Below are 22,416 nucleotides of genomic sequence, written 5' to 3' on the forward strand. Positions count from 1 at the left end.
ATTCCTGGCCATTACCGCAATGTGCCTGTCCAGTCCTGCCCGCACCCGCGAAACACTGAGAATTTATGCATGTACAATAATAGAGATGCATTCATTTTGTGTCTCCTCCCATCTCACAGGAGAAAACACTTCATTTAGGCCATTAATAAAGAGATTCATGTGGTTGTTTGTTTCAGTTCCATGGCCTGTATGTCCTTTGATGCACTGATCAGGAATAGCACTACTATTGGTTGTTTTCATTTAGTTTAAAGGCAGTTTCATGTGACACCTCAGCTGTGCCTCTGTCTGTTTGCTCCTGTTATGTCCACTGCTCCTGTTAAATTATTTAAGATCAAAGTAGCGCATGGACACGCACACTTTACACTATTCCCATTTGTTGACTGAGTCATCTTGTTGCTGCTGTTCCTGCAGTGTTTATTTTTAGCTGCCCGTTACCGCCCGCAGCAAAGTTCTGACCACCCGGTCTTGCAAGATTTGCGCTGGGTCCCATGGGACACAATCCCAATGCAGCCCTCTAAGGGGGTCTACAGACTGCACTGCTTTCAAAGATGAGTCATGTATAACCTACCGTAGTCCTTGGGTAAGGGTGCCTGTGCAGATGAGTGCACCATAGCTCGGCGTCGCACCTCATGGACGGGACTCTGATACTCAGACACTGACATCGGCTCTATCTCTGGCTCGTTCTCATGCTCTTGGTTGGCCAGTGTCTCCTCCTCCTCTTCTTGCTCTTCTCTCTCTTCCCGATCCTCTTCAGGTTCATCCTCTTCTTCATCATCCATCTCTGCTCTCTCCTCCCCCTCTCTCTCCTCTTCAATCTCATATTCCTCCTCTTCCTCCTCGTCTTCCTCTTCCTCAGTCAGTGCCTCCTCCTCCTCCCGCTGTACCTTCCCCTCCTCCTGCTCCTCCTGGTCATGTGTCTCCTTCTCCTGTACGTCCAGGTTCTCCTCTTTAGTCATGATGAAGGATGCTGCAGCTGGGCCTGCCAGAGAGAGAGAGAGAGAGAGAGAGAGAGAGAGAGAGAGAGAGAGAGAGAGAGAGAGAGAGAGAGAGAAATGTATTATAAGGCTTTCATCATATTTTAGCATTTCTTTATTGAAGTAAAAAATGATCTGTCCAATATAAAACTACAAAAAGAAATATTTATGACATCCATTAATGAACAGAGGAGAGCATAGGTTATGTGAACCTGTCTTTGCCTGTCTGTTTATGAGATCCTAAAAACTGCATTTTCTGGAAATTTAGCTACTTGTTTTTCCTGCCTGTATCAGTATAAATTCATAACAGATAGACATATCTGAGAAAAAAAATCCTGCATACCAGCTTAAAACATTAGCATAATATGTTGATCACAATACGATAATGAATGTAATAAAGCACATTCTTCATCTAAGACATAGTTATGCAAGCCACCGTTTTACTCATCTGCTAGATGGTTAAACAACCATATATTTCAAGTTCTAGCATGATTGTGAATCAGTGCACCGCTAGAAAGTCACTGGTTAGCAGCAAAGTTTAAACTACGGATGTCTGCTAATACAGTGATTTACCTAACCATACCTTGATCTCTACAGTGAGGAAAATAAGTATTTGAACACCCTGCGATTCTGCAAGTTCTCCCACTCAGAAATCATGGAGGAGTCTGAAATTTTCATCTTCGGTGCATGTCCACTGTGAGAGACATAATCTAAAAAATTAAAAAAAATTAAAAAAAATCCGGAAATCACAATGTATGATTTTTTAATAAATTATTTGCATGTTACTGCTGCAAATAAGTATTTCAACACCTGCCAATCAGCAAAAATTCTGGCCTCTAAAAAGTCCACCTCCACTCCACTTATTAATCCAAATTAGAAGCACCTATTTGAGGTCGTCAGCTGCATAAAGACACCTGTCCACCCCATACAATCAGTAAGACTCCAACTAATAACATGGCTAAGACCAAAGAGCTGTCCAAAGACACCAAAGACAAAACTGTAGACCTCCACAAGGCTGGAAAGGGGTACGGGGCAATTGCCAAGCAGCTTGGTGAAAAAAGAGCAATTATTAGAAAATGGAGGAAGCTAAACATGACTGTCAATCTCCCTCGGACTGGGGCTCCATGCAAGATCCCACCTCGTGGCGTATCAATGATCCTGAGAAAGGTGAGGAATCAGCCCAGAACTGCACAAGAGGAGCTGGTCAATGACCTGAAGAGACCTGGCACCACTGTTTCCATGGTTACTGTGGGTAATACACTAAGACATCATGGGTTAAACTCATGCATGGCACAGAAGGTTCCCCTGCTTAAATCAGCACATGTCCAGACCCGTCTTAAGTTTGCCCATGACCATTTGGATGATCCAGAGGAGTCATGGGAGAAATTTATGTGGTCAGATGAGACCAAAATACAACTTTTTGGTCTTAATTCCACTCGCTGTGTTTGGACGAAGAAGAATGCTGAGTACCATCCCAAAACCACCGTCCCTACTGTGAAGCATGGGGGTGGAAGCATCATGCTTTGGGGGCGTTTTTCTGCACATGGGACAGGACGACTGCACTGTATTAAGGAGAGGATGACTGGCGCCATCTATTCCAAGATTTTGGGGAACAACCTCCTTCCCTCAGTTAGAGCATTGAAGATGGGTCGTGGATATCCATCATTGTCATCAATGGATACCCACCCGTGGATACCCATCATTGTCATGTTGGAAGACCCATATGGGTCTTCCAACATGACAATGACCCGAAGCACACAGCCAGGATAACCAAGGAGTGGCTCCGTAAGAAGCATATCAAGGTTCTGGAGTGGCCTAGCCAGTCTCCAGACCTAAACCCAATAGAAAATCTTTGGAGGGAGCTCAAACTCTGTGTTTCTCAGTGACAGCCCAGTAACCTGGCTGATCTAGAGAAGATCTGTGTGGAGGAGTGGACCAAAATCCCTGCTGCAGTGTGTGCAAACCTGGTGAAAAACTACAGGAAACGTTTGACCTCTGTAATTGCAAACAAAGGCTACTGTACCAAATATTAACATATTCACAGGTGTTGAAATACTTATTTGCAGCAGTAATATACAAATACGTGGTCTATTAGAAAAGAAACCAACCTTTTTATTTTTTTCAAAAACTATATGGATTTGAATCACGTGCGATTACATCAGACAAGCTTGAACCCTCGTGCGCATACGTGAGCTTTTTCACGCCTGTCTGTTGCATCATTCACCTGTGGGCAGGCTTTGAGTGAGGAGTGGTCCACCCCTCCCGTCTATTTTTTCATTGTTTAGGAATGGCTCAGAGACTGCCGCTTTGCTTGATCAAAATTTTTTCAGAAACTGTAAGGCACATCCGAGTGGACACCATTCGAGAAATTCAGCTGGTTTTCAGTGAAAATTTTAAGGGCTGATGAGAGATTATGGAGTGTTACTGTCGCTTTAAGGACAACCCACGGAGCCGGAGGGCGCGCCGCACTCCGAGCCGCCGTCGTCAGCCTGTTTTGAGCTGAAAACTTCCAAATTTAAGCCTCTGTTGACCCAGGCCCGGTGCCACAGAGAAACACCTCCGTGTTGATAACCATTCGTAAAATTCAGGCGGCTTTCGATGGTTTTCAGTCGAGTGAGTATCCGAGAAACTGTTTAACAGCTGGGCATGTTCAAACTTGTCCCGTAACACTTCCAACGGAGGTGTTTCTCTGTGGTGCTGGGCCATGAGCTGCTGCCTGCCGACGCGCGAATCCGTCCGCACGTCTTTCATTACAAAATCTCCTTTAACAGTGGAATGTCCGGATAAACTGCTGATCCCGATCTCTTCTGAAACTTCTCTGTTCTCTCACGACATCCTGGGTCAAAAGAGGCTTAAATTTGGAAGTTTTCAGCTCGAAACAGGCTGACAACGGCGGCTCGGAGCTTGAATCACTCTTCAAAACTAAAGCTGTGAAGTTTCAGCTGCAAAGTTTCAGCTTTGAAGAGCGCTTTGTAAATTCCAACAAGTGCTTGGGCTACAATGTTTGCTTCAAATTATATAATGTAATGTAACATTCACAAAAGTACAGAAACCAAATAAGACCAAAGTAGCTAGAAACTGGACTTGCAACACAAAGCATATGTGATCATTATGACAACCTTTTTGATTCAGTTTTGTGGTAATATTTGCTTTTATAAATTACAACCTTGGTAAAGAAGTAATATTTTTAACTGTCTTATCCATGTTATAGCCCACATGAAACAACATGGGATGATGCGTCAGGAAAATATGCACATTTTGTAGTCCATCTTTGGAAAATTGTAGTTTCATCATGGCAGACTGACGTCAAAAACAGTAACACCTGCTGTTGTATAATAAAGTGTAAGCCAAGCATCGTTAGATTCTCTAAACACCATGTCTGTCTTTTCCTCTAAGTCCTCATGAAATTTCCTACACATCTTTTCTTGACTTGATGATGTTATCTATCAAGGTCAAAGAGTAGTGGTTTAAGAATGGATCTTTTTTGTGACATCTTGTCTGTTTTTTGGATCATGTCTTTGCTCAACCCTTGTTGGAATTATATGCCAGTTTTTGCGAGTCTCTCTAGACAACAATTTTTTTCTCATACAGCTTGATTTTTTTGGACTTTATGCCGTGTGTCTAAGTCGGGTAGGAGTGGGAAAGCTGATCAATGGTATTTTTTTTTTTTTTTTTGGGGGGGGGGGGGGGGGGTATTTATTGTCTTGTTAGTATGCTGTCTTGCACTCCTGTCCAGGTGGTGGCGACAGCACACCAACAACTATGCCAACCACCACTTAACCCAACTGAAGAAGAAGAATCACCACAAATACTTCAGTTTAGTTGTTCAAGTTCACGGTTGCTCGCTGTTTTCTGTCTGTTTCAAATGAAATAAAGTCAATGTCATGATCCATTATTAACAGTCAGTTGTAGTTACAGCCCAGGGGGACTTTTGTATGACACTAGTTTAGGCTGGTTTTGTTTTACAGCCTTTAATACCCTCTTTTTTTTTGTCTTTCTTTCCATTCTGCAGCAGGAGATAAATGCTAAATTTAGCTCAGCAATGTGTATGTCCAAGAAGGAAGCTAAATGACTCAGTGCATTGTACTGAAAATGCCACAGGAAGCTAATGCTAACACTAGCAACTGATGGCCTGAGTGGATTAAATCTATATTCTACTTTAGTAAATGGATGGGTCAAAGAAATCCATCAACAGCTACGTCAACCATCACCATTCACCCCATCTAAAAACCCTTAAACTGGTGAGATGAATTATATGAGCTGTGAATAAGGCATAATAATTTTGGAGTACTGGTGAATGCTGTCGCCAAACTCAAGCGAGTTTGAAACCTGTGGCCCCCTCTTCAACGCACTCTGGATTCCTCTCACACTACAATTTAGGATCATTTGTGAAGCTTGAGAAGTCATTTTGGGGTTTCAGTATCACATTCATGTCCATCGTTTCTTGGGCTTGAGGTTGATGCAATTGGTTAAGGGTTATAAAACATCACCGATTTCACATAGCCAAATCAGACAGACAAAATGACTGAAAATGACATTTAAACACGCATTCAGCATCTTTAAAACCCGGCATTTCAAGCCGATTCTGCAGACCTGAACCATAATCTATCAATAAAAGCAGATTTCTGTTTTGCCCAGCAGCCCCTGCATGCATGAGCTGTTCTGCTGCCATGAGATCTATCCAGAGCAAATATAAAACTCCACGGAACATGAAACAAGAAACATTTATTCCGGTGTTCTGATTCCAGAATAATTGCACAGAATTTGTTTTCTCATCATCATAGAACAATTCAGTCATAATTATAATAAGTTAGGCTCTGTGTTATCTGGCCTCACATGATACAGTAAACATCCCTCAAGTGTCTCACTGACCTACAAATGCTATGAAATGTGAATTATTTTTCTCCTTGATCTCACTCTTAAAGAATCTGGTCTCAGCTGGTTTATTCGTGTCTGAGCAGAACAGCAGATCTACACTGGACTAAAACAGGACGCGACTTACCAGGAACACAAAGAGAAATAATAATTTTAATAATAACTACGAGGTCTGTTAGAAAAGTATCCGACCTTATTATTTTTTTCAAAATCCATATGGATTTGAATCACGTGTGATTGCGTCAGACAAGCTTGAACCCTCGTGCCCATGTGTGAGTTTTTTCATGCCTGTCGGTTGCATCATTTGCCTGTGAGCAGGCTTGGAGTGAGGTGTGGTCCACCCCTCTCGTCTATTTTTTACTGCGAATAAATGTCTGAACGATTTGGAGCTTTGCTGCATCAATTTTTTTCCAGAAACTGTGAAAGACCTCCAGGTGGACACCGTTCGAAAAATTAATATGGCTTTCAGGGACAATTTTATGGGGATTAAACAGATTACGGGGTGTTACTGCCCCTTTAAGGACGGCCCACAACTGCTGAGAGCTGCTCCCAGCCCCCATCGACAGGCTGACCCCGCTGGAACAACCAGATCATTTCCAACGTGAAAGCTTTGTTGATCCGGGACCTCGTCTGACTTTCACAAAAAGGCAGAAGATGTGGACATCAGCACTTTATCAGCACATTCCACCGTTACAGGAGTTTTTTTCATGGAAAAAGAAGCGGAGGGACGCGCCACCGTGCCGCTCATGGCGCGGCACAAAACCACCTCGGTGTTGGTCTCACAGGACGGCTTAAAGGTGGATTTCAGACGGCTGTCGGTTGCTTTTCAGTCGTGTGATTATCTGATTGTGATTGTGCATGAGCTGGACCTGCCCCAACATGTCCTGGAAGGCTTCATCACGGCGTTGCTTTGCGCCGAGCAGCTGCACCGCGACGCGCGGTGGAGCAGCTTCTCTTTCCATGACAAAAACTCCTGTAACAGTGAAATGTGCCGTTCATTTTTAAACTGGACGCTGTCTTGATCCGGTATGTCATCTGACTAGCACAGAAATTGTGAAAAGACGTGGACATCAGCACTTTTCCGGCACATTAAGACAGACGTGCGGAGGAGTTCCGCGTGTCGCGGTGCAGCCGCTCGGCGTAAAGCAACGCCGTGATGAAGCCTCACGGGACATGTTCTGGCATGTCCAGCTCATGCACAATCACAATCGGATATTCACACGACTGGAAAGCAACCGTAATCCGTCTGAAATCCACCTGAAAGCTGTCCTGAGAGACCAACACCGAGGTGGTTTTGTCCCGTGTAATGAACGGCTCCGTGGCGCGTCCCTCCGCTTTTCTTTCCATGAAAAAACTCCTGTAACAGTGGAATGTGCCGGAAAAGTGCTGATGTCCACGTCTTTTCACAATTCCTGTGGTAGTCAGATGACATACCGGATCAAGACAGCGTCCAGTTTAAAAATGAACGGCACATTTCACTGTTACAGGAGTTTTTGTCATGGAAAGAGAAGCTGCTCCACCGCGCGTTGCGGTGCAGCCACTCGGCGCAAAGCAACGCCGTGATGAAGCCTTCCAGGACATGTTGGGGCAGGTCCAGCTCATGCACAATCACAATTGGATAATCACACAACTGAAAAGCAACCGACAGCTGTCTGAAATCCACCTTTAAGCCATCCTGTGAGACCAACACCGAGGTGGTTTTGTGCCGCGCCATGAGCGGCACGGTAGCGCGTCCCTCCTCTTCTTTTTCCATGAAAAAAACTCCTGTAACGGTGGAATGTGCTGATAAAGTGCTGATGTCCACATCTTCTGCCTTTTTGTGAAAGTCAGACGAGGTCCCAGATCAACAAAGCTTTCACGTTGTCGATGGGGGCTGGGAGTGCGCCGCGCTCTCAGCAGTTGTGGGCTGTCCTTAAAGGGGCAGTAACACCCCGTAATCTGTTTAATCCCCATAAAATCGAGCTTATGTTTAGAAGTGTCTGTCTTTTGTTTCTTTATTTGTACATGTCTGTGAGCTTGTTTGTCACCAAAATTTCCCAGACACGTACAGACTGATTTTCATGAAACTTGATGAAGGGATTCAGCATTGTTCAATAAGTGTCACACTGAGTTTTTGTTTATAACTGGATCCAGGAAATATCATTTATTTCATCAACACTTTAAGTCCAGGCATCTTTTGTTATTTTTGTCGACTTCTCATCAATTAACGCACAGTCGTCAGTTAATGTTGCTGTATGTACACATGCAGCTTTGTGTGGGTCCACATAAATGTGATGTTTTTGGAGCTGATGAAGGAGAAACTAATCATTTAGAAAAAGCACATTTTAACATTTAAGTAAAGACAAAAAAATATTTTTTAAGGTTTGCTGTCTAGTACATGTCAAGTTGTCAAGACAGCAACAGCTGCAAATGATTCCTCATAAATAAATCAAATAATATTTTAGTTGCTCGAATTTTGACACAGCTGACCTCATATGAGGCAACATATGATGCAACTCCAGATGTACATGGACAATGGGGCACCTTCTGTTTGAGAGCTCACTAACATTTGTAACATTTGTTCCTCATAAATGAAATATATATATATATAAAATTTAAAAAAGATTAAACTATAAATTGCAGGAGATGTGCATATTCATGTTGATTTCTTCACATAAATCACGTACATCAATTCCATCATTTTCTACCACTTATCTAGGTCCAGGTAGTGGTGGCAGTCGACCAAGCAGCTCATCCCACACTTCCCTATCCTCGGCCACATCCTCTTACTCTTCCTGGAGATTACCTAGATGTTGCCATGCCAGCTGGGAAATATAATCCCTGCAGTGTGTCCTGGGTCTTCCCCTAGCCCTCCTCCTACTTGGACGTGTCTGAAGGACCTCCCTCATGAGACAGCTGGGAGCATCCTCACCACATGCCTGAACCACGTCAGTTTGCTCCATTCGATGCGAAGAAGCAGCAGCTCTACTCTGAGTCCCTCTCAGATATTCGAGCTTCTCATTTGTCTTATTTATACTTATTTATAAATATTAGCAATTTAGCAGCTTTTCATTAATTCAATTTTTTTAGACACATTAAATGTGCTTTTAAAACTTTTTGCATGCCCTCATAACATCTCTTGGAAGATTTCATACACAATACACAATGATGAATATGGAGGCTTTGGCGTTCCATGCCTTCCAAACAAACATCACCAAAGGCTTCATTATTTGAACAAATCCTACATGACAGCACCCACTGAAAAAGTATGTTTTAAGCCCAGTGCCGAGCTCCGCCTAAATCCCGACCAACCCAGACATGCATAAGAATTGGAGCCTTGGCAGAACTGCCCAAAGCTGGGCATCGTGTAGTTAGCAAACCAGCGAAAGCTAACAAGCTAGGCAACCTGGGTGGTGGATCTAATAACAGGTAGTTTGGGCTCGAGTAATAAAAAGTATAACTGACATCTAGCCTCAATAACTGCGGCATTATCAGTCTAACTGACTTTACCGAGCTACTAATCTGCGCTAATTAGTTCTAACAATGCTAACAAACAAATTAAATAATGCAAAATTTTCACTCACAGCAACTATTGGAACTCAGGCTTCTTACATGGCCTGTTAGTCCAATAAACTCCACAGAAAATCACATTATTGCAACTATTTGGTTTTAAATGCTCAGGAAAAAAGTCCACAGCTAGCAGGTGGCCTTCCTGAACCTCGCACACATTCACACCTCGCTGTCACGCATACTGACAGGAATACATTTGTGGCTTAAAACTGTTTAAGGGTGATTCTTTAACTACGGGCACTATTGGCCTTGTAAATGTAATTTCCACCACACCATTGCCTAACAATATAAAGCGCCTTGGGGCAACTGTTTGTTGTGATTTGGCGCTATATACGAGGTCTATTAGATAATAAACCGACCCTTTTATTTTTTTTTTAACTATATGGATTTGAATGACGTGCGATTACACCAATCATGCTTGAACCCTCGTGCGCATGCGTGAGTTTTTTCACGCATGTCGGTGACGTCATTTCCCTGTGGGCAAGCCTTGAGTGAGATGTGGTCCCGCCCTCTCGGCTGAATTCCTTTGTTTCACACGCTGCTCGAGACGGCGCGCGCTGCTTTATCAAAATTTTTTCTGGACCTGTGAGGAATATCTGAGTGGACACTATTCGAGAAATTAAGATGGTTTTCGGTGAAAAGTTTAACGGCTGATGAGAGATTATGGGGTGTTTCTGTCGCTGTAAGGACTTCCCATGCAGCGGGATGTCGTGCAGCGCTTCCAGGTGCCGTCGTCGGCCTGTTTCCACCTGAAAACATCCTAATTTAAGGCTTAATTCACCCAGGACGTCGTGAGAGAACAGAGAAGATTCAGAAGAGGCCGGCATGAGGACTTTATGCGGACATTCCACTGTTCAAGGACATTTTGTAATGAAAGATGTGCGCGCAAATTCGCCGAGTCGTTTCCGTGACGACAGGAAAAACACCTCCGTGTTGAAAACCATTTGTAAAATTCAGGCGGCTTTTGATGGCTTTCAACAAGTGAGTAACTGAGAAATTGTTTAACAGCTTGGGCATGTTCCAACTTGCCCGTTAAGGTTTCCAATGGAGGTGTTTTTCCTGTCACGACCCCCCGCGGTCGGGTCCGGCCCGACATGCGACTCTGCCCGCACGTTCTTTCATTACAAAATGTCCGTTAACAATGGAATGTCCGAATAAACTCCTCATGCCGACTTCTTCTGAAAGTTCTCTGTTCTCTGACGACTTACTGGGTCAACAGAGCCTGAAATGTGGAAGTTTTCAACTTGAAACGGAGAGACGCTGCCGCCTCGAAGCGCAGATCGCCGTCAGGTGCCGTGGGCCGTCCTTACGGCGACACTACCAGACCAAAATCTCTCATCAGCCATTAAAATTTTTACCGAAAACCAGCTGAATTTATCAAATGGTGTCCACTCAGTTGTGCCTTACAGTTTTGAAAAAAATTTGATCAAACAAAGCAGCAGTCTCTGAGTCATTCCTAAACAATGAAAAAATCAACGAGAGGGTGGACCACTCCTCACTCAAAGACTGCCCACAGGCGAATGACGTAACCGACAGGCATGAAAAAACTCTCGCATGCCCATGAGGGTTCAAGCATGTCTGATGTAATCACACGTGATTCAAATCCATATGGTTTTTGAAAAAAATAATAAGGTCGGATACTTTTCTAATAGACCTCGTATATCATATCATATACCATCATATCATATATATTATATCATATCATATATCATCATATCATATATCATATCATATATCATCATATATCATATAGATAGACCTCGTACATGTGCTCTGATGTCACTGTTTATCTCCATATAAACTACCCAAACAATCTTTCATACAAACTGTTTAGGGACATTACAGTGTTGTGGTGGAAATTACGGCAATAGTGTGGGACAACTACATTTTGTTTAAAAAAAAATCACAACAGTTGTATGACATTGAATACCCCAATTATGTTTTGATTATTTTACTGATATTTTATTCAGAGAGATTTTAAAACATTAGAAAAAAACGTTTCTTTACCATTCATTTTTATCATTGAAGATCAAAAGTCTGGGTGTGGGACAAGCACAAAACGGCAATATTTGCATATAATGATGCTGAAAAAAGGTGAAAAAGTCATCATAGACTACTAGAACAAATTTCTTAACACACTTTCATTGTAAAGATAACTATAAAAGTGTGAAATTTCCCCTTTTTTCTGTTTTTCATACAATATGATCAAAGGACATAATAAGTGCCCGTAGTCTAAGAATCACGCTTAAACTTGTCAGTTATATAAAAATTCACCCCATACCATTGTCAGAAATGGAAAAAGAACTAGCTATATAAACCAAAACAATTTTTATACCAGCCTATACAAATAACATGTTCATTTCTTCAGTAAAGTTGGACATTTTAACATGAGCTTCTACATGAGGTGACTCACTTTTGGGGGCTGCATCTAGTGGCCATTCAAGGAACTGCAGGTTTTGGCACTTCTGCTTTGGCATCATTTGTCAGCACAAAAAGTTGGAGCTTGTAGCGTGAAGCCTCATTTAACAACTCCTTAGAATGCTGACATCTACTGGTCACTGGTCAAATAATGTATTGGACATTTACTGTGATATTATTGATAGATACACTGAACAAAAATATAAATGCAACACTTGTTTTTGCTCCCATTTTTCATGAGCTGAACTCAAAGATCTAAAACATTTTCTATATACACAAAAGACCTGTTTCTCTCAAATATTGTTCACAAATCTGACCAAATCTGTGTTAGTGAGCACTTCTCCTTTTCCAAGATAATCCATCCCACCTCACAGCTGTGCCATATCAAGATGCTGATTAGACTGCATGATTATTGCACAGGTGTGCCTTATGCTGGCCATGATAAAAAGGCCACTCTAAAATATTCAGTTTTATCACATAGCACAATGCCACAGATGTCACACAAGTTTTGTGGGAGCGTGCAATTGGCATGCTGACTGTAGGAATGTCCACCAGAGCTGTTGCCTGTGTATTGAATGTTCATTTCTCTACCATAAGCCAACTCCAAAGGCATTTCAGAGAATTTGCACAATATCCAACCAACCTCACAACCACAGACCATGTGTAACCACACCAGCCCAGGACCTGCATTTCCAGCATGTTCACCTCCAAGGTCATCTGAGACCAGCCAGCCGGACAGCTTCTGCAACAATCAGTTTTCAGAACCAAAGAATTTCTGCACAAACTGTAAGAAACCATCTCAGGGAAGCTCATCTGCATGCTCGTCGTCATCATCAGAGTCTCGACCTGACTGCAGTTCGATGTCGTAACTGACTTGAGTGGACAAATTCTCACATTCCATGGCGTCTGGCTGCTGATCAACTCTTTGCAAAGAAGATGTGTTGCACTGAATGAGGCAAATGTGGTCACACAGATACTGAGCAAAACTGCACATTTCAGACTGGCTTTTTATTGTGGCCAGCCTAAGGCACACCTGTGCAATAATAATGCTGTCTAATCAGTATCTTGATATGCCACACCTGTGAGGTGGGATGGATTATCTCAAAGTCGTGTTCACTAACACAGATTTAGACAGATTTGTGAACAATATTTGAGAGAAATAGGTCTTTTGTGTATATAGAAAATTATTTATATTTTTGTTCAGTGTAGAGACAGATAGATATGATATGACATGATACTGAGCAGCACGAGGCGGTGGAGCCACCGAGCTTAACAAGGATGATGACAGATGAGCGCAAGCGTGTTGTCATAGTCCATCCAGCTCAGTTTTCTTGACCGCAAACCGGAAGCATGATGGTTGAGACTGAGGTGCATGATGGGAGAACGCCGTTAACTGGTTACCGCTGTCACTGCATTTGGTTTTGCAGTCATCACACCGGACACTACAGGTGGACGGCTCAATCATAATATTGATAATATCGATACCAACGCTGGTATTGATATTGAACGATCCTCATGTAAAAAGATCGATACTCAAGCTTTTTTTCTCTCACGCACGCACTGACTGCTGCACAAGCAGATTCATCAAAGTCTACTCTCTGTCTGTAAGAGCAGCGCTGCGCTGTGTCACACAACATGGAGCAGTGCACCCTTGTATTGTGGTTTGTCAGCCCTCTACCTCAGGAGATTATGTTTTAAGTTGTGTTGAGTGATATTTTTTTAAACAAAAATGTTGATTGTGATAATAAAATATTTTGTTGTCATGTACAATGTTTGGCAAAATTCTATCCTAGGTCTTTTGGATCCTTTGGATCTATGAAGCTTAAATATGAAAAAGTATCAGTATCGGTATCAGTGATACTGGGCCTGTATTTACTTGGTATCGGATCAATACCAAAATTCCCGGTATTGCCCACCTCTACCGGACACCAGCAAATGGCTGAAGTAGGAATACACTAAGCGAGCCGCATTACTGCCGTAACTGTATACCTCTGATTAACAAAGTAGTTCAGAAAAGAATCTGCCCAAAATCTGACTATCTTCTTCTTCTTCTTCACGTTTAATGGCGGTTGGCAACCAGCTTATATGGAGCATTACCGCCAACAGCTGGATTAGAGTGTACGTCAGGAGGCTAACATCCACAAAATAAAATAAGAGAGAGAAAAAAATAGGTCACAGACTTATATCCTGTGCAGTAATCCTGTATTCTTCATAAAGTCATAAAAGTAATTGAAGCAGATGAAATCTGACTATGTACTGGTTCAGCTTCTTAAAAGGTGCTCAGTGGTAATTAGTCGAAATCTGACTATGTACTGGATCAGCTTCTTAAAAAGTGCTCAGTGGTAATTAGTCATTTATAATCAAATTTGTGAATTAGGCATAAATAATATATATTGTTGTGACATTGATTACAGATCTTGAAGAAAGAATTTAATTTCTATGATATATATAGAAACAGCATGAACTGTTCGTAATTTTTTGCTTATTCATAATGGCAGGACTATAATGAACATTTTACATATAGAAATGCTGTGAACTGTTACTAATTATTTTTTTTTATAATTAGAGGTACTGTCATGTATATTTCTACATTGTACATAGCATAAGTATCTAGTTTCACTGAATTAAAATGGTGTAGGTGTTGTGTGTTGGGGGGTTTGGCTGGATGTTTTTGTGTTGTTTTCTTTTCTTTGCTCTCCAGGTGGTATGCAAACTGGTTTTGTCTGTGGAGAAGGTGCTGGCAGAAGAGTCCTTCACCCTCATCAGCATTATTAGCTGCACCTGTGGATGATGCTCACGTGTAAACTTAAAGACTTTCAGCTGAAGCGGATGATGAGGTGGCGTTCTGCATTTAAGCCATGAGTGGTTCAAGCAGAATTGCCGGGAACTCGACCTTGTGACGTTCGTTTGTGAGACGCTGAGGACCGCGCCAGGGTTTGACACATCGTGCCTGTGAAGGAGGACGGGTGAGGGACACATGCTGTCAGCACACATCAGAGGTGATTATTGTCTGATCGTTAATAGTAATTTGGCATTTTGTTACGCAGTATATTTGAACATTGATGAGAATTGTGCAGTTTGCTTCTCACTGCCGTGGCGTACGGACTGATGATCCTCTACCTGTTGTGAGAAGCTGCTCATTTACATAAAGCTTAAATTCAGACCTGAAGGTGTTGCTGATAGTGTGTGCCTCTGAAAGATATTTGCTGTAGCTCTGTTGACTTACCTCACCTTTTCCATCCTTCACAGAGTCAGTTTGTCGTGTCCACCTGGGGGGTGTTTGGCGGTGAATCTGAGTCCAGAAGCGCCGAGGCTTCGATCCTTTTGGGCGCTGGAGAGCGCGTCGTCCTTCACTCCACCAGACAAACTAAATATTTATGTTGTACACTAATTATTGCACTAGAGGGGAAATAAAATCGTTTTGTTTGTGGAACCGCTTTCTGGTTATTTAGCGCTGGGTTCGGTCAGACGTTGGTCCGCTCCTCAACCTGCGTCTGCACATAACAGTAGGATATTGTCATTAAATATCTCTCATTTATATTTGCAATTTAATACATGCTGTCAGTGCCACATAATTCAGGAGAATAAATATCTTTTGTTGTGTAAACATCACTTTTTTAATGAAATCATCAACCCCTGAAGAAAATTATTAAAATAATATTGCCCAATAGCATCTTCAATTTTTACAGCATTTCAATCAAACTTCAATATTTTTCCATACAGAAAAAAAAAACTGTTCAGTCAAAGGCTTTGCCTTCATTATATTATGATATATGATATGATATGATGATATATGATATGATCTATGATATGATATATAGGATACGATATATGATATATATGATATATATATGATATGACATATGATGATATGATATGATATATGATATGATGATATATGATATGATATATATGATATGATGGTATATGATATGATATACGAGGTCTATTAGAAAAGTATCCGACCTTATTATTTTTTTCAAAAACCATATGGATTTGAATCACGTGTGATTACATCAGACATGCTTGAACCCTCGTGGGCATGCAAGAGTTTTTTCACGCCTGTCGGTTACGTCATTCGCCTGTGGGAAGTCTTTGAGTGAGGAGTGGCCCACCCTCTCGTCGATTTTTTCATTGTTTAGGAATGGCTCAGAGACTGCTGCTTTGTTTGATCAATTTTTTTTCAAAACTGTAAGGCACAACTGAGTGGACACCATTTGATAAATTCAGCTGGTTTTCGGTAAAAATTTTAACGGCTGATGAGAGATTTTGGTCTGGTAGTGTCGCCGTAAGGACGGCCCACGGCGCCTGACGGCGATCTGCACTTCGAGGCGGCAGCGTCTCTCCGTTTCAAGTTGAAAACTTCCACATTTCAGGCTCTGTTGACCCAGTAAGTCGTCAGAGAACAGAGAACCTTCAGAAGAAGTCGGCATGAGGAGTTTATTCTGACATTCCATTGTTAACAGACATTTTGTAATGAAAGAACGTGTGGGCAGAGTCGCATGTCCGGCCGGACCCGACCGCGGGGGGTTGCGACAGGAAAAACACCTCCGTTGGAAACCTTAACGGGCAAGTTGGAACATGCCCAAGCTGTTAAACAATTTCTCAGTTACTCACTTGTTGAAAGCCATCAAAAGCCGCCTGAATTTTACAAATGGTTTTCAACACGGAGGTGTTTTTCCTGTCGCGGCGCATACAGATTCGTCGAGTCGTTTGCGCACGTCTTTCATTACAAAATGTCCTTAAACAGTGGAATGTCCGCATAAAGTCCTCATGCCAGCCTCTTCTGAATCTTCTCTGTTCTCTCACGACGTCCTGGGTGAATTAAGCCTTAAATTAGGATGTTTTCAGGTGGAAACAGGCCGACGACGGCGCCTGGAAGCGCTGCAGGACGTCCCGCTCTGTGGGAAGTCCTTACACTGACAGAAACACCCCATAATCTCTCATCAGCCGTTAAACTTTTCACCGAAAACCAGCTTAATTTCTTGAATAGTGTCCACTCAGATATTCCTCACAGGTCCAGAAAAAATTTTGATAAAGCAACGCGCGCCGTCTTGAGCAGCGTGTGAAACAAAGGAATTCAGCCGAGAGGGCGGGACCACATCTCACTCAAAGCCTGCCCACAGGGAAATGACATCACCGACATGCGTGAAAAAACTCACGCATGCGCACGAGGGTTCAAGCATGATTGGTGTAATCGCACGTCATTCAAATCCATATAGTTAAAAATAAAAAAATAAAAGGGTCGGTTTATTACCTAATAGACCTTGTATATGATATATGATATGACATATGACGATATATGATATGATATATGATATATATATGATATGATATATGATGATATATGATATGATATATATATGATATGATATATGATGGGGCTGTGCAATTAACCGAATTTCAATCGCGATATCGATATTTGTATCAAATGATCTCCAAACTTGTATAAGGGCCTTTCATCAGGCAAATCTGTCAATGTGTCACAAGACGCATGACGTCAGACGCGTCGCTTTGGAAGCGGCAAGGGGGCGGGATTGCTACGTCACACTCTGGCTGTTTCCACAACCTGAAAAAAGTTCAGCGATCGCCTTCTTGAATTTGTGTTGCCTGAACCACAAAAAGCTTTAAAAACAGCAGTAGAACGATTCTCCATCACCCTGCTGGGAGAAGCTTTTTTTCAGGTACTCTTCAGAGTGACGCCGACCGAGGGAGGACTGACGACTTGGTGGGATATCGATCGAACCGCGACAGCAAGCCAATCCACACAGAGAAGCCGGCCTTCAGTCATCATTCCTGGGCAGAACGAGGCAGGCAGCCGGGGTGATGGAGCAAACCCACTCAGTCCAAAATCTCCCACTTTTTGGATATATGCGAAGTCCCAGTTTGCCCAACGGAATTTAGTTCTGCAGCTTTATCGAGGTGAGAATAATATAAAAATAAAACGTGACGTTTACTGAACTGTGAAGGTTTAATGATCGGCTAACATTAGCTTAGCCTTTTAGCACAGTTGATCTGAGTGAACACTTTAATTTGAAAATGGTTCAGTCTTTTTTATTTTTACCAAATAAAGCTACAGCTTTTTTCAGACACCACAAAAGCTTAACTTTAAATAACTTATTTTTTGGGCATTTTTTTCCATCGTTTTTCCACATTTTTTTTTTCCTTTTTTATATATAAACTGTTTAGTGTTTCTTTATATTTAAATAAATATTTTTATTTGTCCTAATCAGGAACATTTGCTGTGCAGACAACCAAACTTCCATTGATGAGCTGAACACCACGAAGTCCAGTCGAAAGAAAACATCTCTGCTCTTCAGCAACACCACCAGAGTTCAAAGCTGCAGAAGAGAACTTCATCTGGTCCAGAGAATTCAGCATAACATCACCTGCTTCTAAATAAAAGGCTCTTTCAACAGCAACTATTTTATTATTTTTTAAAAAGCTGTTTCATTTTATATTTTAACAATAAATGAACGGATAAATTTCTCCAAAAGAAGATAAGGAGACGTGGTCAAGGGAATGATGACAAAAACACAAACTAATGAACATAAATTGAAACAAAAACAATGCAACCACACTATGTCCTAGTAGCACAGGTCAGGGAGATGCCCAAAGACACTGACCAACTGGTCGGTGACAACAGGGAAGGGAGAGGAAAACAGAAAAATAATATATAATATTGTATTTTTAATATTTATTTTATTCATTTTATGTTTTATACAGGTAAGGTACAGTACATTTTCAATTTGGAGGTTTTGCGCACATTGTCTATAACAATTTTTTTTTTTTTAAGAGCGAGAGAAATGCTGAATAAATGCAGTGTGTAACTAAAAAAAAAAAAAATCGTTTGAATAATCGTGATTTCAGTATTTACATAAATAATCGTCATACTGATTTTTTCCATAATCGAGCATAATATATGATATATATATGATGATATATGATATCACATATATGATATGATGATATATGATATCACATATATGATATGATATGATTAAGGGGTTGAATAATCAGAAGCAGCGTGCAGGTGTGTCCATGTGAAGGCTAGTGGTGAGTGTGGAGTGTTTGTGTTGTACTTGTGATGGTTGTGCACCAGCAGGTGGAGGAGGCTGAAGAAGGCCACGGCAGCCTCCATTTTACAACAAACCAGCCCGGTCACGTCAAACCGCACTCGGAGCACTCGGTTCGTCCACACACCGCCTCCTCTGTGGTCCATGGCAGCGACGTGTTTGTCAAAACGTGCGCAAAACGTGGCGCCTGTGAAATATGCCTAAGTGCGTAGCAATGAATGAGACCCGCAAAAAAACACGCCCTGCTAACAATAAAACATACGCACACGCGTGGAAAGATGACAAAGCGCGCGTTTGTGCTCTTTTAGACTGTAGAAATAAAAGACTACTGGTCCATTGGGCTTCTTAGTGGGCTGAGAGTGAAACGAACAGCCGTAAATGGGGTTTATTTTGGAGGTTTTGTTTCTGAATAGCGCCCCTCTCATTTTGTCTCAGCATCTCCATCTTCACGCCACAGACACACGCAACACAGCGCACACACACCAAGCGTTTCAAACACAAACACCTTCTCCTCATAGAATAAAAAGACAAAGGCAAAAAGGCATTTTTACCTGAAAACCAGCCGCTTGTTTGATGGCGACGAACTTCTTTCTGTCTAATCACACGTTCTCTCTCTCTCTCTCTCTCTCTCAATCTGTCTCTCTCTCTCTCTCAATCTGTCTCTCTCTGTCTCTCTCTCCCTACCCCAAAGACATATGGATAATGCCTTAATACTAATATGTTGTCAATAATAATAATCTATTCATTAGTGTATAATAACAACAACCATAATAATAATATTGATCATCATCATCTATTTATTAGTTTATAATAATAATAATAATCTATTCATTAGTGTATAATAATAATAATAATAATAACAATGCATTTATTAGTGTATAATCATCATCATCATCTATTTATTAGTGTATAATAATAATAATAATAATGCATTTAATAGTGTATAATCATCATCATCATCTATTTATTAGTGTATAATAATAATGAGATTAGATAGTCTTTATTGTCATTGTTACTTTTTACAAAGTCACAACGAAATTGAAAGTGCTTCGGCTCGTGAGTTAAAAGTAATAAATAATTTAAAAACATAAAACATATTGCACTGACTATGAACAGGAATAAAACATATAATATATATATATATATATATATATATATATATATATATATATATATATATATATATATATATATATATATATATATATATAACAAATTGCACTGTTTATGGACAGGATTGGTACGGTCACAGGTTGCACTGGGTGAAAAAGACTGCCACCAGATGTATTGCATACTGAACATACTATTTCACCTTGAAGAGTGATTCATTAATTATAATAATAATGCATTTATTAGTATATAATTATCATCATCATCTATTTATTACAACCCCTGGCAAAAATTATGGAATCACCGGCCTCGGAGGATGTTCATTCAGTTGTTTAATTTTGTAGAAAAAAAAGCAGATCACAGACATGACACAAAACCAGTCATTTCAAATGGCAACTTTCTGGCTTTAAGAAACACTATAAGAAATCAGGAAAAAAAAAAATTGTGGCAGTCAGTAACAGTTACTTTTTTAGACCAAGCAGAGGGAAAAAATATGGAATCACTCAATTCTGAGGAAAAAATTATGGAATCATGAAAAACAAAAGAACGCTCCAACACATCACTAGTATTTTGTTGCACCACATCTTGCTTTTATAACAGCTTGCAGTCTCTGAGGCATGGACTTAATGAGTGACAAACAGTTCTCTTCATCAATCTGGCTCCAACTTTCTCTGATTGCTGTTGCCAGATCAGCTTTGCAGGTTGGAGCCTTGTCATGGACCATTTTCTTCAACTTCCACCAAAGATTTTCAATTGGCTTAACATCCGGACTATTTGCAGGCCATGACATTGACCCTATGTGTCTTTTTGCAAGGAATGTTTTCACAGTTTTTGCTCTATGGCAAGATGCATTATCATCTTGAAAAATGATTTCATCATCCCCAAACATCCTTTCAATTGATGGGATAAGAAAAGTGTCCAAAATATCAACGTAAACTTGTGCATTTATTGATGATGTAATGACAGCCATCTCCCCAGTGCCTTTACCTGACATGCAGCCCCATATCATCAATGACTGTGGAAATTTACATGTTCTCTTCAGGCAGTTATCTTTATAAATCTCATTGGAACGGCACCAAACAAAAGTTCCAGCATCATCACCTTGCCCAATGCAGATTCAAGATTCATCACTGAATATGACTTTCATCCAGTCATCCACAGTCCACGATTGCTTTTCCATAGCCCATTGTAACCTTGTTTTTTCTGTTTAGGTGTTAATGATGGCTTTCATTTAGCTTTTCTGTATGTAAATCCCATTTCCTTTAGGCGGTTTCTTACAGTTCGGTAACAGACGTTGACTCCAGTGTCCTCCCATTCGTTCCTTATTTGTTTTGTTGTGCATTTTCGATTTTTGAGACATATTGCTTTAAGTTTTCTGTCTTGACGCTTTGATGTCTTCCTTGGTCTACCAGTATGTTTGCCTTTAACAACCTTCCCATGTTGTTTGTATTTGGTCCAGAGTTTAGACACAGCTGACTATGAACAACCAACATCTTTTGCAACATTGCGTGATGATTTACCCTCTTTTAAGAGTTTGATAATCCTCTCCTTTGTTTCAACTGACATCTCTCGTGTTGGAGCCATGATTCATGTCAGTCCACTTGGTGCAACAGCTCTCCAAGGTGTGATCACTCCTTTTTAGATGCAGACTAACGAGCAGATCTGATTTGATGCAGGTGTTAGTTTTGGGGATGAAAATTTACAGGGTGATTCCATAATTTATTCCTCAGAATTGAGTGAGTCCATTTTTTTTTTCCCTCTGCTTGGTCTAAAAAAGTAACCGTTACTGACTGCCACACTTATTTTTTTCCTGATTTCTTATAGTGTTGTGAAAGTGTTGGAACACGGACCCACAACAGGGGGCGCAATGAACGGACAATGGAGAAAGTAAATAAGTTTTACTGTCGTGAAAGTGCACAACCAATACAACAATTGACAATTTGGGTTTACACCGAATTCCACTGGTGTAGTGTGGGCAGGCTCGAAGGTAGGAGACGTCCGTCCAAGTCGAGCCGGAACCACCCAGATTTCCCCTGCCACCGAACCCTGGAAATACTGGAACCGCCAAGTCCCGAATTCCCAGGTGGCCACTGCCTCCGCTCGTCGGATCCGGTACTGCTGGCAAGAGAACAAACACACAGGTGTGGATGCGGCTGCACCCAGTACACAGAGAGGGAAGAAGCTGACTCCACCTCACGTCAATACTGCAGAAAGGTGAGTACTTATCTTTTAGTAGTCAGCTGTTCTGCAAAACTCAGAGAGACAATATAATGTAGCAGAGAATCGTTACCTCTAACGTAAGGCGATATCTCGGCACTGAGGTGGAGACGCCGTCCTCCTGATATACCTCTGTGCTGAGTGGAACAGCTGTGTCTGGTGATGGGTGACAGCTGTCACCCAGGCTACTCCCATAA

The 22,416-nt window shown here is 41.3% G+C and overlaps 1 protein-coding gene across 2 annotated transcripts in view; it reads right to left on the bottom strand.

Moving 5' to 3' along the window:
- clip3 (CAP-GLY domain containing linker protein 3) overlaps positions 1–19,563 on the bottom strand; it is a 73,777-nt gene extending 54,214 nt beyond the window's left edge. For both annotated transcript variants that reach the window (XM_034168218.1, XM_034168217.1), the window contains exons 1-2: positions 19,444–19,563; positions 569–979 (exon numbers count right to left, since the gene is read on the bottom strand). In XM_034168218.1, coding sequence (XP_034024109.1) covers positions 569–956 — 388 coding nt within the window. In that variant the 5' untranslated portion in view covers positions 957–979; positions 19,444–19,563. The remainder of the gene's footprint in view (positions 1–568; positions 980–19,443) is intronic.
- Positions 19,564–22,416: the final 2,853 nt, after the last annotated feature.

This window comes from Thalassophryne amazonica, chromosome 4 (assembly GCF_902500255.1).
Source record: "Thalassophryne amazonica chromosome 4, fThaAma1.1, whole genome shotgun sequence".
Lineage (NCBI taxonomy): Eukaryota > Metazoa > Chordata > Actinopteri > Batrachoidiformes > Batrachoididae > Thalassophryne > Thalassophryne amazonica.